This window comes from Dama dama, chromosome 30 (assembly GCF_033118175.1).
Source record: "Dama dama isolate Ldn47 chromosome 30, ASM3311817v1, whole genome shotgun sequence".
Classification (NCBI taxonomy): Eukaryota; Metazoa; Chordata; class Mammalia; order Artiodactyla; family Cervidae; genus Dama; species Dama dama.
This window is the reverse complement of record NC_083710.1, coordinates 71,262,737-71,277,817: the sequence shown is the minus strand read 5'-3', so window position 1 is coordinate 71,277,817 and position 15,081 is coordinate 71,262,737. Positions and strand designations below refer to the sequence as shown.

Sequence of the window (15,081 nt, the reverse complement as noted above, 5' to 3'; positions counted from 1 at the left end):
TTTCTGCTGAGAGACAGAATTTAATATGCCAGTTGAGCAAACAGCCTCACTAAGGAGTAATGCCAGTCCAGGGCCTGTAGCTTCTACTCTTCTGTCTGTTCCTGATCCTAACCCTCAATTAGTGAGGTAAAAAACAACTGAGAAAATATTCACTATCAAACTTGAAACTGGGGGCTCTCCTGATAGCTCAGTAGGTAAAGAATCCACCCTCAATGAGGAGACCCCTGTTTGATTCCTGGGTCGGGAAGATCCGCTGGAGAAGGGATAGGCTACCCACTCCAGTGTTCCTGGGCTTCCCTTGTGGCTCAGCTGGTAAAGAACCCACCTGCAGTGTGGGAGACCTGGATTCGATCCCTGGGTTGGGGAGATCCCCTGGAGAAGGGAAAGGCTACCCACTCCAGTATTCTGGCCTGGAGAATTCCATGGACTGTACAGTCTATGGGGGTCGCAAAGAGTCAGACACAATTGAGTGACTTTCACAAACTTGAAACTAACCAAATTAAAACCTTCTGGATAAGCAGGGAAAAGATCAAAAATTGTTCCCAAAACCCTTCATCTTTGATGTCAGTTTGATCTTTGAATATTCTTTCCACAAACCAATTAAGAATAGAGTTCTTACTCTGTCACAGGAATTCTTCACAACTGTGAAACCATAAAAGATTTTTAAGAGAGTTAAGAATAAATAACACACTATGGAATATTACTCACCCATTAAAAAGAGTTCATTTGAATCAGTTCTAATGAGATGGATCAAACTGCAGCCCATTATACAGAGTGAAGTAAGCCAGAAAGATAAAGAACATTACAGCATACTAACACATATATATGGAATTTAGAAAGATGGTAGTGACAACCCTATATGCAAAACAGAAAAAGAGACACAGATGTACAGAACAGACTTTTGGACTCTGTGGGAGAAGGCCAGGGTGGGATGTTTCTAAAGAACAGCATGTATATTATCTATAGTGAAACATCACTAGCCCAGGTGGGATGCATGAGACAAGTGCTCCGGCCTGGTGCACTGTGAAGACCCAGAGGAATCGGGTGGAGAGGGAGGTGGGAGGGGGGGATCGGGATGGGGAATACATGTAACTCCATGGCTGATTGATGTCAATGTATGACAAAAACCACTGAAATGTTGTGAAGTAATTAGCCTCCAACTAATAAAAAAAAAAAAAAAAAGAATAAACAACATTCATTCAAGTTTCCACAAGAATCTCAGGGTATGAGAGAGACAGACAGACATTTCTTGGTGCAGTCCCTGGTATTCAACTTTCTGAAAGTACTTGACTTTTGGGCCCCATTTCCTGCTTCCTAGGGAACTTCTCAGAGGGTTAAGTGCTAAAATTTCCCTAGTCAGTATAGTTTCTCTGTTACATTTCTACATGTCTTTAAAAGGTTTCTTACCCAACTCCACCATCTCCACTTCATGAGAAAAATTAAGAAAACACAGAAAATAGAAACAAGCTATCAAAGAAAAAAATGCTTGAGTGAAATATATAAGCATAAAAGAATGAGCTTATGGAAAAAATGAATAGACAGTTTATCTTCAGAAATGGGGGAACAGGTGACAGAGAGTAGAGCTAAGAAAGATCCAGAGCTAAGGAGGAAAAGCAGTGAATCTGAGAAAATAATAACCATTAGGATTCTCAGTATAACTTCACTCCTCCTGATACAGTGGTCTTCATCCTGACTGAAGCTTAGCATCACCTGGGAGGGGTCAGGAGCACTCTAAGGACTGAAACCCAGCCTCCAGAAACTGATTTAGGTTCAAATGATTAGGGATGGAGCCTGAAGTTCCCTCTCCCTAGAAGATGCTGGTTGCATAAACTAATCCCATGTAAGCATCTGCTATTCTCCTGTATCATCAGGGCGTCTGGACGTGGAAGGGCCATGAACCTGCTCTGAAGGACTTACAAGTGCCACAGAGGGTTTTAACCACAGTTCCATGTTACATATCATGCTTCTAGGAAAATTCCTTATGAAACCAAACTCTTGAGACACCAGTGATGAAATTCAGACCTTTCATTTGACACTACAGAAAAAATTAAATGTTTATAAAATACTATATCTGCAAAATAAAAACATGAATCAAAATTTGTAATGTTACCTCTAAAAGGGGAGTGAGAATTAGAATGGAGCCAACAAGGATATCAGTCTTCCTTAAAAACAGCCTCTTCTGTTTACTGAGTTTGAAATTGTGAAAACATTATCAATTCAGTTCAGTTCAGTCGCTCAGTTGTGTCTGACTCTTTGTAACCCCATGGACCACAGCACACCAGGCCTCCCTGTCCATCACCAACTCCCAAAGTCTACTCAAACTCATCTCCTTTGAGTCGGTGATGCCATCCAACCATCTCATCCTCTGTTTTCCCCTTCTCCTCCCGCCTTCAATCTTTCCCAGCAAAACATTATACAGAATTATAATTACATGTAAATCCATTGCTGATTCATGTCAATGTATGGCAAAAACCACTACAATATTGTAATTAGACTCTAACCAATAAAAATAAAGAAAAAAATTTAAAAAGAAAAAAAAAGCAATAAAATTTTCAAAAGCAATTCCTAAAATTTCAGAGTAAAATGAAACAAAAGTTATATCCATCCAGTAGGACGACAGAGTTATACTAAAAAGAATTATTAAAAGTGGTTGTAAAAAAATAATTTGAAAACATATTCCCTGTGTGATATGCCTAAGGACAATATGAACAAAAACAACAACAAAATAAAAAGCTTCCAAAAGTCACATTATGGTTAATAATGTTGATACTATAAGATTTTTAAATGAGTAATTATGTTGATATCACTGAGAACTGGGATTAGGCATGACAGAAAAGAAAACAGATGATGTAAGAAGACAGATACGAATCTAAAAGTTAAAAGATAAAGTAAAAGCAGTACTGTCCTGAATCTGATTTAGATTGAAAATACCCATATAAACTCAAGGTTTGTTTACTACAAAAAATGTATACTAGCTTTGTCCAATGACAAAGCTGAGAAACAATAGCCAACTCAACAGCAATGAGCACCCCTAGTGCCCAGACCACAGTCTCTAAACACCATTTCCCACTAGAAGGAGCTATGGCTGCTTGGAGAAATGAAGATTCCAGGGCTGAGGCAAATTTGTACTTAAGGGAAACAGCATTTTTTTGTGTAAAGACAAACTAGAAACATCTTGTCCCATCAGAAAACAAAAAATTAACAAGGATTTCTACAGTATGCACAAAAGACAGGAATCCTGGGAAGAGATGCATTCTATCCTTAATGGCAGAGGCCGGTTTCACAGAGGGCTTAGAAAATGCATTGCTGTTTACAGGCCATTATGGCAGAATGAAATCTCTTGAGAAAAATCACTTCTAAAAGCCAACTTTTTCGAAATGTAATTAAAAGTTTCACTTCTAAGTTGGATTTTGATTTTTTCATCATTATGAAAGTAATCTTTTAAAAAAGTAGTCATCTATTTCCTTGATTTTTTTTTCATTTATTTTTATTATTTGGAGGCTAATTACTTTACAATATTGTAGTGGTTTTTGCCATACATTGACATGAATCAGCCATGGATTTGCCTGTGTTCCCCATCCTGAACTCCCCTCCCACCTCCTTCCCCATCCCATCCCTCTGGGTCATCCCAGTGCACCAGCCCCAAGCACTTGTCTCATGTATCCAACCTGGACTGGTGATCTAAAATGGATTGAGGGGGGTTGGAGGATGAATGAAATAGGTGAGGGAGATTAAGAGATATAAACCAGTTATAAAATAAATAAGTCGTGGGAATGTAATGTACAACATAGGGAATATAGTCAATAACATTGGAAAAATTTGTATGGTGACAGAGGATAACTAGACTGATCAGGGTGATCATTTAATAATGTACAAAAATACTGAGTCACTATGCTATGCACTTGAAACTAATATAATATTGTAAGTCAATCATACTCAAATTTTTAAAACATTTTTTCAATGAGACAATAAAAATACAGATTTTTTTAAAAAACAAATTGAAAAGCATCACCCTCATATATGTCTCAAGGTAATCACTGTGGATATTACTAACACCTGATGGCTAATGCTATGCTCTCAGCAACAGCAGAGCAGGTCTGCTCTGCAGGTCCCTGTCTGCTTGGCTCAATGCCCCCTCCTCCTCTCCTTTGCTGTGTGGTCCTCAGTGGTTGCTCTCAGCCCACAGTACCTCTGCCACCAGCAGCCACTCCTCAGCCTCCTGGGTGGAGCAGAAGTGAGGGACACATGGAAGAAAGGGTTGGGAAATAAATGCAAAGACCACTCAGCTCTCTGGGAGTGAGTCCAGACACAGCCCTGAGTGCCGGCACAAAGCCCACTGTGGGACACAGAGGATTCTGCTTACTTCCTGCTCATCAGTTGAGCTCCAAAGGGAAGGTTTACACAAATATGTGCTTCCTACATTCTCCACCTAAAGCAGAGACAACCAGCAAAAGTGGCCTTGGACAAAGGTCAGTAATTAGACAAGGCTGGGCCATTTCTAAGGTTCCCGGGAAGAGGACATAAACCCTGGTCACTGCCCCTCTCAGGGGAAGGGATTGGGTGAACCCGCTCTAGTTCTCTGGGGTCGCCCCACTTACACACCAGCAGGTGGAGACCTCACCTCTCAGAGAGAAGCCCTGATGACCTGGGGAGTGGTCTCTGTCTCTCTGGTCCAGGAAGAGTCTTCAGGCGCCTCCTCTCCACCCTGAGGGCCCTGGACAGGCAGAGACCTGTTCTCCCCACCCAACGTCCCGATGGGTGTGCACACAGGGGCCAGGGTGCTGGGAATTCACTGGCTGTTCTGTTCTAATTAGGGGTGACCTGCACTTGCTCCAAGTTGAACATTAGCCTGGTACTAGCTTCCCCAAGCATTATGATCACTCCTCAATTCTCACAGGACAGAGGTTTCACACTTTGAAATCCTAACCTCAGAATCCTCACCCTGGACTGGCATTGCCTGCCTCTTCCCACTGGTGCTGCCAAGAGTCCCTGTGCTGTGGTTGGTCACAGCACCATCTGGAAACCATGGATAACCCATGAGTCACTCTGTGCACCAGAGGACTTAAAAGAGGGCAGGACGTCACAAAGTAAATGTGTTCATGTTTCAGAGAATTCAGAGCTGAGTTTAGATCTTCCACTATATAAAATTATCACCACTTAGGGATGGTAATGAGGGGAAGCTGGCTTTTTAAGAGGCTCCTGGTCCATGTGACCACAGCATGATGTTGTTGCTGGCATCAACATCCTAGTCAAATCTGGCCCCCAGGGGATGTGGTCACCTGAAATCTACCCACAATTACAATCCCAAATTTGACTTCCTGCTCCAGGAAGTTCTTAGCATCCTATTTATCATCCTTAAACAAAATCACTGCAGATGGTGACTGCAGCCATGAAATTAAAAGATGCTTACTCCTTGGAAGGAAAGTTATGACCAACCTAGACAGCATGTTAAAAAGCAGAGACATTACTTTGCCAACAAAGGTCCATCTAGTCAAGGCTATGGTTTTTCCAGTGCTCATGTATGGATGTAAGAGTCGGACTGTGAAGAAAGCCAAGCACTGAAGAATTGATGCTTTTGAACTGTGGTATTGGAGAAGACCCTTGAGAGTCCCTTAGACTGCAAGGAGATCCAACCAGTCCAACGTAAAGGAGATCAGTCCTGGGTGTTCACTGGAAGGACTGATGCTAAAGCTGAAACTCCAATTCTTTGGCCACCTCATGCAAAGAGTTGACTCATTGGAAAAGACCCTGATATTGGGAGGGATTGGGGGCAGGAGGAGAAGGGGTCGACAGAGGATGAGATGGCTGGATGGCATCACCGACTCGATGGACATGAGTTTGTGTGAACTCCGGGAGTTGGTGAGGGACAGGGAGGCCCGGTGTACTGCAATTCATGTGGTCACAAAGAGTCAGACACGACTGAGCAACTGAACTAAACTGAAACAAGGTTCAGGATGCATGTGTCTGAGACCCTGAAGACAAAGCTCTAAATACAAGCCTTCCTGACCCTGGACAAGCTCTTAGTCATTCAGATGATCAGGCTTGTAAGTCAGAGTGCCTGAAATGGGACACACTTTGTCCTTTAAGCTCCCTGTAACCACCGGCAACCTATGTTATCACTTGGGTTCAGAGTCCTTTCTTCTACAATGGGGATAATAGGAGACCTACAACTTTGTTGAGTTAGCCAAAAGAATAAAAATGTTATTACACATAAAGTGCTCATAGCAGTTCCTGATACATAACTTATTTCGAGTACTTACTATTGCTATTGCTACACTACTAATAGTACTGCGGCTGCCACCACCAGTACTACTCAGCACGACCCCTTGTTACCGCCACTAGTACTTGCAGCACTACTACTGAGAGGAGCCCCCACATTTACCAGGTCCTCGACTCCCCGCTTCTCTGCCATGACCTCCCAACAACCAGCCTCCTGAAAGAGGGGCCAGGGCTCTACCACTTGCACCTTATGCAGCCCCCAGGCCTGGCCTTCCTGGATCCCCAGCAGGAAGTGTTACTGGGGCTGGAAAATTGTGAGATCAACACTCCACCCCACCTTTCACAAGGCAGTACAGTATCTCAGTGGTCAGTGCCCTCTCTAAGGTGGCACTCTGCCCCACACACCTGTCCACCCTCTGGCACAATGGTCAATCCTCTTCTGACATCAGTGAGAACTCCATCCCCCAGGACCACCCAGTCCCCTGGGAGCTGACAGATCCTCTGTCTCTCCAGGTGAGTGGGGTGGACTTCACCTGCCCAGCTACCCACTGCCCGCAGTGCCCTTCAGTACAGCACAGCCTTTAAACAAGAGCCACGCTGCCCACCTGTGAACCACCTGGCCCACCCACCTCACCCCAACACAATGGACTGATGACAATCACACCTTCTCTACCTAAAACACCCCTTTCACAGCAACTGCATCTTCCATCCCTCCTGCTCTCACACACTCAGAGGCCACCCGTGTCCCTAAGGCAGTGCTAAGGGGCCACAGAGAACACGAGCCACCCAGGGGGGTCTGCCGCAGACCTCCAGCAGGCTCAGCCAGAACAGGGGGCTGCCGGCACTGTGTCCCCAGGTGGACTGTCCTCTGGGGGGTTCTTGACCCATGATCTTCAGGGTCATGGAGGTCACTGACCTCACAGCTTTCTGCCTCTGGTTTGCCCTGCATGTTCCCGCCTCCACCCTCTGCCAATGCCAGGCTACCAGGATCCCCCTTCAACCAGGAATCTGCTCCCACAACCAGGGAAAGAAACCAGCATAGAGGGTGCATGAATTCATGGTGAAGCTGGAGCTCCTCCCCACAGGGTTTCTGGCCTGGGTGACCTGGCCCACGGGGAGGGTGCAGCCCAGGAAAGGGTGTGCTCTTGGAGTTCTGGCAGCTCCTGCCCAGATGCAGGGCCCAGAGTTCTGTTCCACAAGAACAGAAGAAGCGAGGACCCCTTTTTAGGAAATCATTTATCAGATGTGACCTGGGCAAGTTAACAATTACTTGCTGGAGCACCTATAAAATGCCTTATGTTACTGGGCTCTGATCCAAATTTACTTCGTCCAAACCAGGAGGCTCATATTCCTTGAGGTTGTAGGATCTTTTTCTCAAGGACCACTTTCAGCATTTATATCAAGTACTGAGCGCTAAAAATGTCCTGCTGCTGCTAAGTCGCTTCAGTCGTGTCTGACTCTGTGCGACCCCATAGACAGCAGCCCAACAGGCTCCGCCATCCCTGGGATTCTCCAGGCAAGAACACTGGAGTGGGTTGCCATTTCCTTCTCCAAAAACGTCCTAATATGGTATAAAATGTCTTGTCTTGTCAGTGCCATCCTTTCCCATAAGCTGTTACGGGAAAAGCTGAAAGAACTTTTGGCTGACTTAGTACTAATCCCCTGGAGGCTCAGTCCTTTAAGCATCTGTCCATTCTGAAAATAAACACAACCACTGAGCTACATCATGATGAGATTTATCCTGTGACAAACCACTGTCCTCTCTCCCACCATCGCATCCATCTCAGTACTGATCTGCATACACTGAGAAGCAACACACAGTATGTAAAATTTTTACCTCAAGAAACGTCAATATTCCCAAAACTAGACAGGATTTCTAGTAACACTTTACGATTGCTGTCATTAAAGAAGGCTCCCGTTTGTATGTCTTGGCTCTCAAAACTTCCTGATCCCAGTACCTGTGACGAGAAACAGAGCACAGTGAAGAACAGCGTGTCCACCACAGGGAAACGAGGAGGGGCAGAGTGGGAGATGGGCCTTCACTACAGGGCGCTCTGTGGGGCCCCATAGATGGTGGCTAACTGCGCTCCGGGCTCCTGAAAGATGAGCGGTGCAGACCCTGAAGCACCAGAATAAAAGGCTTTGGGGGGAAAAAGTCCCAATTCTGGAAATAAGTTCCTTCCAAGCTTTGCTGGATTCACAGGTCATGAGCAGCTCAGGAGGGCAGACTCCCTCTTCCAGGGACCCCACCTCCAGGGACAGAGCTTGGCCTCCAGGGCCATGGCTGTGGGCTCCCTCCACGTCCACAGATGCACAGGGAACATGGGCTCCCCCAGCCTCCAAAGTGGGCTAAGCCTGGGGTCAGCCTGAGGGGGTGAGTGTGCAGTGTCAGGGGAGGAGGCTCAAAAGAACCCAGAGGAAGGCAAAGCCCCACACACACGCCTTTAGCCCCACGTGGAAATTCTCACTCTCCCTCCTCTCCTCCCTGCTGCCTGTGCTCACCCTTGCAGCTCTTCTCCAAGGCGCTGGGAGCGATCTTCCAGAAGCACCAGGTACATGTCATCTTGTGTTAATTTCTGTTCGTGACCAATTTTAAACAAGGGGTTTAGCCACCTGCTAAAAATTAAAAGGACAGTGACATATATCCAAGTTCTCTCTGCTCTGCTCAGATGCTCAACTGTACATCCAAATTACACATCTCTAATTGGAATCCTACATTTATGGCTTTGTTAAATAAAAACAAAAAACTACATTTTAAATATATAGAGGTCCATGGGAATAATTAGATATGTGTTTATACACTCACTCACATACATACACACACTCCCTAACTCTGTACTCTGAGAGGCCCTGGAAGCAATGACACACTGGTAGCATTCTAGCCCCTGATCTCAGGGTTTGGGGTAACACACACAATCACAATTTTTTTCTTGTTGTAAGAAATGTTAAGGTCTCTTATCAGCTTTCAAATATTCATAACAGTAGGATTAACTATAATCACCAGACTGCACATTACATCCTCATAACTGACTCATTTTATAATGGAAGTTTGTGCCCTTTGGCCCCCTTCACCCAGGTCTTGGTTTTTTAATACCTTCTTCCCTAAAAGGAACCAACTAAGAAATGGTTGGTTCTAAAATTGGGGCAGTGTGTATCAGCATGTGATAATTTTTTTTTTTTTTTTACTGTAATATAAGTGCCTGACATGAAGCTTTGGAGACATCCATGTCAAAGACATCCATCTCTGGTGAACATGTGACAGCTACACAATGAGATAAAGAGCCAGGCCACCCCACCTGTGAAGTTCCTGCTTTTAGAAAGCTCTGGTTGACCTGATAACAGACCATCTCACTGACTGTTTGATTCTCCCTTCCTGCACTTTAATTCCCGCTCTTATTTTTTAAATTCGCCAATAAAGAGTGAAACTTTAAAATCCTAGACACCCCACCCTCAACCTCAAAAAGGTGGAACCCCAAGTCCAAGCTTGCTCATGAGCTCTCTCTACTCAGGTCCTCGCTGTGTCACCCTAGGGGTGCCTTGTACCCTCCAGGACATGTGAGTCATACACCTTGGCATTTCAAAGTTCCCTGGTAGTTGTTGCTGAAACATGTCTCACAATCCTAAGAACCACAAGGGCTGGTCCACCCAAAACACTGACTGCAAAAGGAGAATTTCTGTGGGGGCTGCTCATAACTAGTATGAGCCCTGGTGAGCAGAGCCCCAGGCAATCCCAGCAAAAGCCTCATTGACTACAGGCCAAGACCAGCAGGCAGAGAAAGTCCAAGATGGATCTGAGACATCTTGTGTCATAAAATAAGGAATCATGAGGAAGTGTAGGAAGAACAGACAAGCTTGAATGGCTCTTGCTAGACAAATCTGGGATACTTTGAACAAAAACAAATAAACAGATAAATGGCAATGAACCTTTACCCAGTAAATAATGAAAGAATCCATGAATCAGTACTGCTACATAAACAGGAGAGAAAGGAAAATTCTTGCAAACAAACATAAAAGGAGTAATCAATTACTTTTTAACTGTGTACATAAACTGAAAATGTACTATACTGAATAATTTTTAAGTGCAAGATATTTTTCATCTTTATATGAGGAAAATCACTTGGGAAATTGTTTTGTGATTCAATCTATAAACTATGTATTCCAAGAGATGTCTGTTCTAGATAGATGCTTAGTCCCTTGTGCAAATCAAGTGCTGGTCCAAAAGACTGCTGAAATTTTATATGTTTATTGATATCTTACACTTTTTTATCCTGCATGTCCTGTAAAGTTATAAGTCTGAACAATAAAACTGGTTAACAATTCAAAAAAATAAAAATAAAAAAGGAACAATCAAGTCAGAAAATCATCAATGGAAATTAAAAACTGGCTGAAAGTTTGAAGCAGAAGATGATATTTACATAAACTCATCTCTCTGCAATTATTTATTATAAAGGGAAAAAAACAGTAACTGTACAGAAGATCCCACCAAAAAACCTATTCAGATTGATCAAGCATTATTTAAATGACAATAGTTAGCATGCAGAGACAGCCCATAGGTAAACACCATTTTACTGATTTTGCCAGGGTAAGGAAATTTCCAAGACCAGACCATAATAACCCATGGATAGAGATCAAACCAATCAGTTCTAAAGGAAATCGACCCTGAATATTCATTAGAAGGCCTGATGCTGAAGCTCCAACACTTTGGCCAAGCTGATGCCAAGAGCTGACTGATTGGAAAAGACCCGGATGCTGGGAAAGGTTGAAGGCAAAAGGAGAAGAGGAGAGCAGAAGATGAGATGGTTAAATGACATCACCAACTCAATAGACATGAGTTTGAGCAAACTCTAGGAGAGAGTAAAGGACAAGGAAGCTTGGTGTGCTGGTCCATGGGGTCGCAAACAGTTGGACATGACTGAGCAACTGAGTAACAGCAATGACAGAGATCACATTTCTTTTATCCTGTTATTCCTAGGACAACATAGGTACAGATGCTCAAGAAATATTTGTTGAATGTATGAATATCCATGACTTATTAAAGAAGCAATAAGACTGAACTTCAGATTTTGGTAATCCGGGTACCTTGGTACCTCTAAAGAACCCCGGTCCAGCAGTCAGAAGACTGGACTCAAGTCCCAGCAGTGGTGCTGAGCACCCAGGGCCTCAGCTGTCCTCTGCTCCACGTCTCTACTCCAATTCAGCAGCTCCACGACCTTTAACATCTCTAGGTCTCAATTTCCTTCCAAAACAACAGTGTACATCTAGGAGCTTTACCACTAAGCAGGTTTGAAACATGTTGGGTGATTTATTCCACACTTGTCCTCTACAGAAAATGCTCAGGGAATCAGCACTGGGACTTACCCAGATGATGACACCCTGTCCCCAAAGTGAAAGCGTTAGTCGCTCAGCTGTGTCCGACTCTTCGAAACCCCATGGTCTGTCCACAGAATTCTCCAGGCAAGAATACTGGAGTGGGTAGCCATTCCCTTCTCCAGGGGATCTTTCTGACCTAGGGACTGAACCAGGTTCTCCTGCATTATAGACAGATTTTTACCATCTGAGTTACAAGGGAAACCCATAAAAGACCCTCTTTAGACTTTTGGACTATATGGGAGGAGGCAATGGTGGGATGTTCTGAGAGAATAGCATTGAAACAAGTATACTATCAAGGGTGAAACAGATCACCAGCCCAGGTTGGATGCATGAGACAAGTGCTCAGGGCTGGTGCACTGGGAAGACCCAGAGGGACGGGATGGGGAACACAGGTAAATCCATGGCTGATTCATGTCAATGTATGGCAAAAACCACTACAATATTGTAAAGTAATTAGCCTCCAACTAATAAAAATAAATGAAAAAACAAACAAAAAAAAACCCCACAAAATTCTACTTGAAGAGGAAAAGATGCGCAGCATCACTAATCATGAGGGAAATGTAAATGAAAACCACAATGACACATCAGCTCACACATATTAGGAGGGCTATCATGGGGAAAAAAAGAAGAAAAAAAAAGTGTTGGCAAGGATGTGGAGAAACTGGAAATCTGCACACTGACAGTGGGATTGTAAAATGGTGTATCACAAAGGACAAAGATTTTATGATTTGATTTACATGAAGTCCTCAGAGAAGTCAAATTCAAAGAGAAACAAAGTGGCCCTGTGGTTGCCAGGGCCTGGGGACAAGGGAAGTGGGCAGTTAGTGTTTTAATAGCGCACTAGTACAGGATGCGGAGAAGGCAATGGCACCCCACTCCAGTACTCTTGCCTGGAAAATCCCATGGATGGAGGAGCCTGGCAGGCTGCAGTCCATGGGGTCTTGAAGAGTCAGACATGACTGAGCGACTTCACTTTCATTTTTCACTTTAATGCTTTGGAGAAGGAAATGGCAAGCCACTCCAGTGTTCTTGCCTGGAGAATCCCAGGGACGGCGGAGCCTGGTGGGCTGCCAATTATGGGGTCACACAGAGTCAGACACGACTGAAGTGACTTAGCAGTGGCAGCAGTAGTAGTACAGGATGAAAAGAGTTCTGGAAATTGGCTGCACAATAATATGAATAGACTTAACAATACTGAACTGCATGCTTGAAAATCGTCAAGATTGTAAATTTTATGTTGTGTGCATTTTACACAATTTTTAAAAAAATTTAATCAGAAACAAAAATGGCACCTGATGTGCCTCATTTGGAAATCTTCCTGTGTTAGAATCTAGACTTTGCCACTTCCTTGTTATATGACTGTGAACCAGCCACAAAACCTCTCAGCACTGACCTTGGGAAAGTGGGGAGAACACCTGGAGAGAATACCTCCCTGGGATGCTGAGAGGGTCAGTGATGCTCTGAACGGGACAAAGTCCCCCCAGACAAACAGCAGTCATCACCACCACAGAGTGCTCGAGTAATCCCATGTGGTCCCCAGTAGAAAGCCTCTGAAAGATTGATACATGATGTTACAACAACAGCAGTGCCCAACAGGAAGAAGAAAGACTCCTCTCCTCTCCCGACAAGGATGCAGGCAATGAAAAGCCATGGACTCTGAAAGAGCCTTTCCAACTTCTTCCCGTCCATAATAGTGATCTCCAGCCCTGGAACTTTGGGGACTTACACTTGGCTCTCCACAAATGCAGACCTCAAACTGCAATTCTCTGCTGATTCTGAATAAGCCCATTTTTGCTGGAGAAATATCTGATACTCTATTTGTTCAGGTCAACAGAGGAAAGAGGATCAATATGACTGGGGGACCCGTGGAAGACTCCGAAAGGCAAATTATCCACTTGACACATCTGAAAGGACACTTGTCTCAGGCTGATCAGATGCAGAACTATAAAGACCAAAAAAGTCAAGAATAAACTACAGGCAATAAACTTAAATTTGTTAGGAAGTTTATTTTGCCATAAGGATACAAGTAAATTTGAATATACCTTTGGGATGTTCTACCTCTTGCTTGAGCCTGTGAATATTGTATAAAATTATCAAAACTCATCAAACTAAACAGTTATTGAGAACATGTCAAGGCCAGAGAAACAGCCCTGCAGAGCTCACCCAGCCTCCTTCTCCAACATGCGGATTTCTGACTGTTAATGAAGAATAACAAGTGGTATTCTGAAAATGGAGCAAAGAATCCTAGTTTGAAATTTAACATTTCTATGTATTCACAATCGATAGTTACCAAGGGCCTTACAGAACCAACCTCCCTAAACCATCTCAGCACTCAGCCAGTTCACATCCCCCTCATGTCATCAGCTTCTCTGACAAGAGTCTCTGGAGAGTCTGCCTTGATACCAGAGACAGTTTCCACATCCGCGCTCACTCTGCAAGGGGACAGTTCAATGACTGAGAGGCGGCCAGTGTCAGCGGAGCAAGGATGTAACCAGTCCTTGAAGGGCCAAGTGCATCTGGTCCAAGACCCTGCTCCACCTCATCCCTGGGACAGGTCCTGCACTCACCCCCAGCCTGCTGGGCTCGGGGACGAGGGTGGAGAGAAACACAGAGCTCACCCCAGAGGCTGCAGTGAGGACAGCAGGGACATTGCCAGGGAGAGTCTCAGCAGACTGGACAGTCCAGTCCCCAGAGGGACACAGTTCATAAACTAGGCCACTGATTTCTAATAATGGGGAAGAAGAATTATTCAATAAACCATAATGGGAAAATGGGCTGTTTTAGAAAAAAAATGGGGCCTATCTTACATCAAAAACTAAAAAAAATTCTAGCTACCTTTACTGTTAAAATAAGAAAAAAGCTAAAATTAAACACAGAGATTTAGATGATGTTAGGATTTTTAAAACACATCCTACAAAAGCAACAAGAGAAATCAAAAAGAAAACTCAATTTTAATTAATGATATATAATTTAAAACCTCTAAAGGACAAATTAAAATCTGAAAAAGTATCATATGCACGATTACAAGTTATTTCAAAACTATAAGTGCTCTATAGGAAAAATAATCTATTAATAGACATTTGAAGAAACACAAATAAATGGTCAGTAGACATAAAAAATCTTCCATAAAGCATCTCTACAAATCAAATGGCAGCCCACTCCAGTATTCTTGCCTGGGGAATCCCGTGGACAGAGGAGCCTGACAGGCTACAGTCCACGGGGTTGCAAACAGTCAAACTGGAGTAGGTGACTGAGCACACATAAATCAAATAAATTCAAATTAAAACTCTTTGAGTTATTTTTAACTTTTGGCCCAGGAAAAAAATGTAATTCAGGTACTTAAAGTTGACAATGAAATAAGCTCACAAACAGCTGCTAAGAGGGCAAATTGATCTGAACCTAATGGAAAACAATTCAGCCTTTCACCAATTATTCTACTTCTGGGAATTTGGAAAAAGTAAAGATGCACCAAAATATATGGTCACAGATATG

At 43.6% G+C, this 15,081-nt stretch overlaps 1 protein-coding gene across 1 annotated transcript in view; it reads right to left on the bottom strand.

Annotated features, from left to right (window-relative positions):
• Positions 1-13,772, bottom strand: part of LOC133049357 (ATP-binding cassette sub-family C member 4-like) — a 68,439-nt gene extending 54,667 nt beyond the window's left edge. Inside the window, 3 exon segments of the mRNA XM_061133335.1 lie at positions 8,057-8,177; positions 8,722-8,832; positions 13,753-13,772. Of these exon segments, the coding sequence (XP_060989318.1) occupies positions 8,057-8,177; positions 8,722-8,832; positions 13,753-13,772 (252 nt within the window).
• Positions 13,773-15,081: the final 1,309 nt, after the last annotated feature.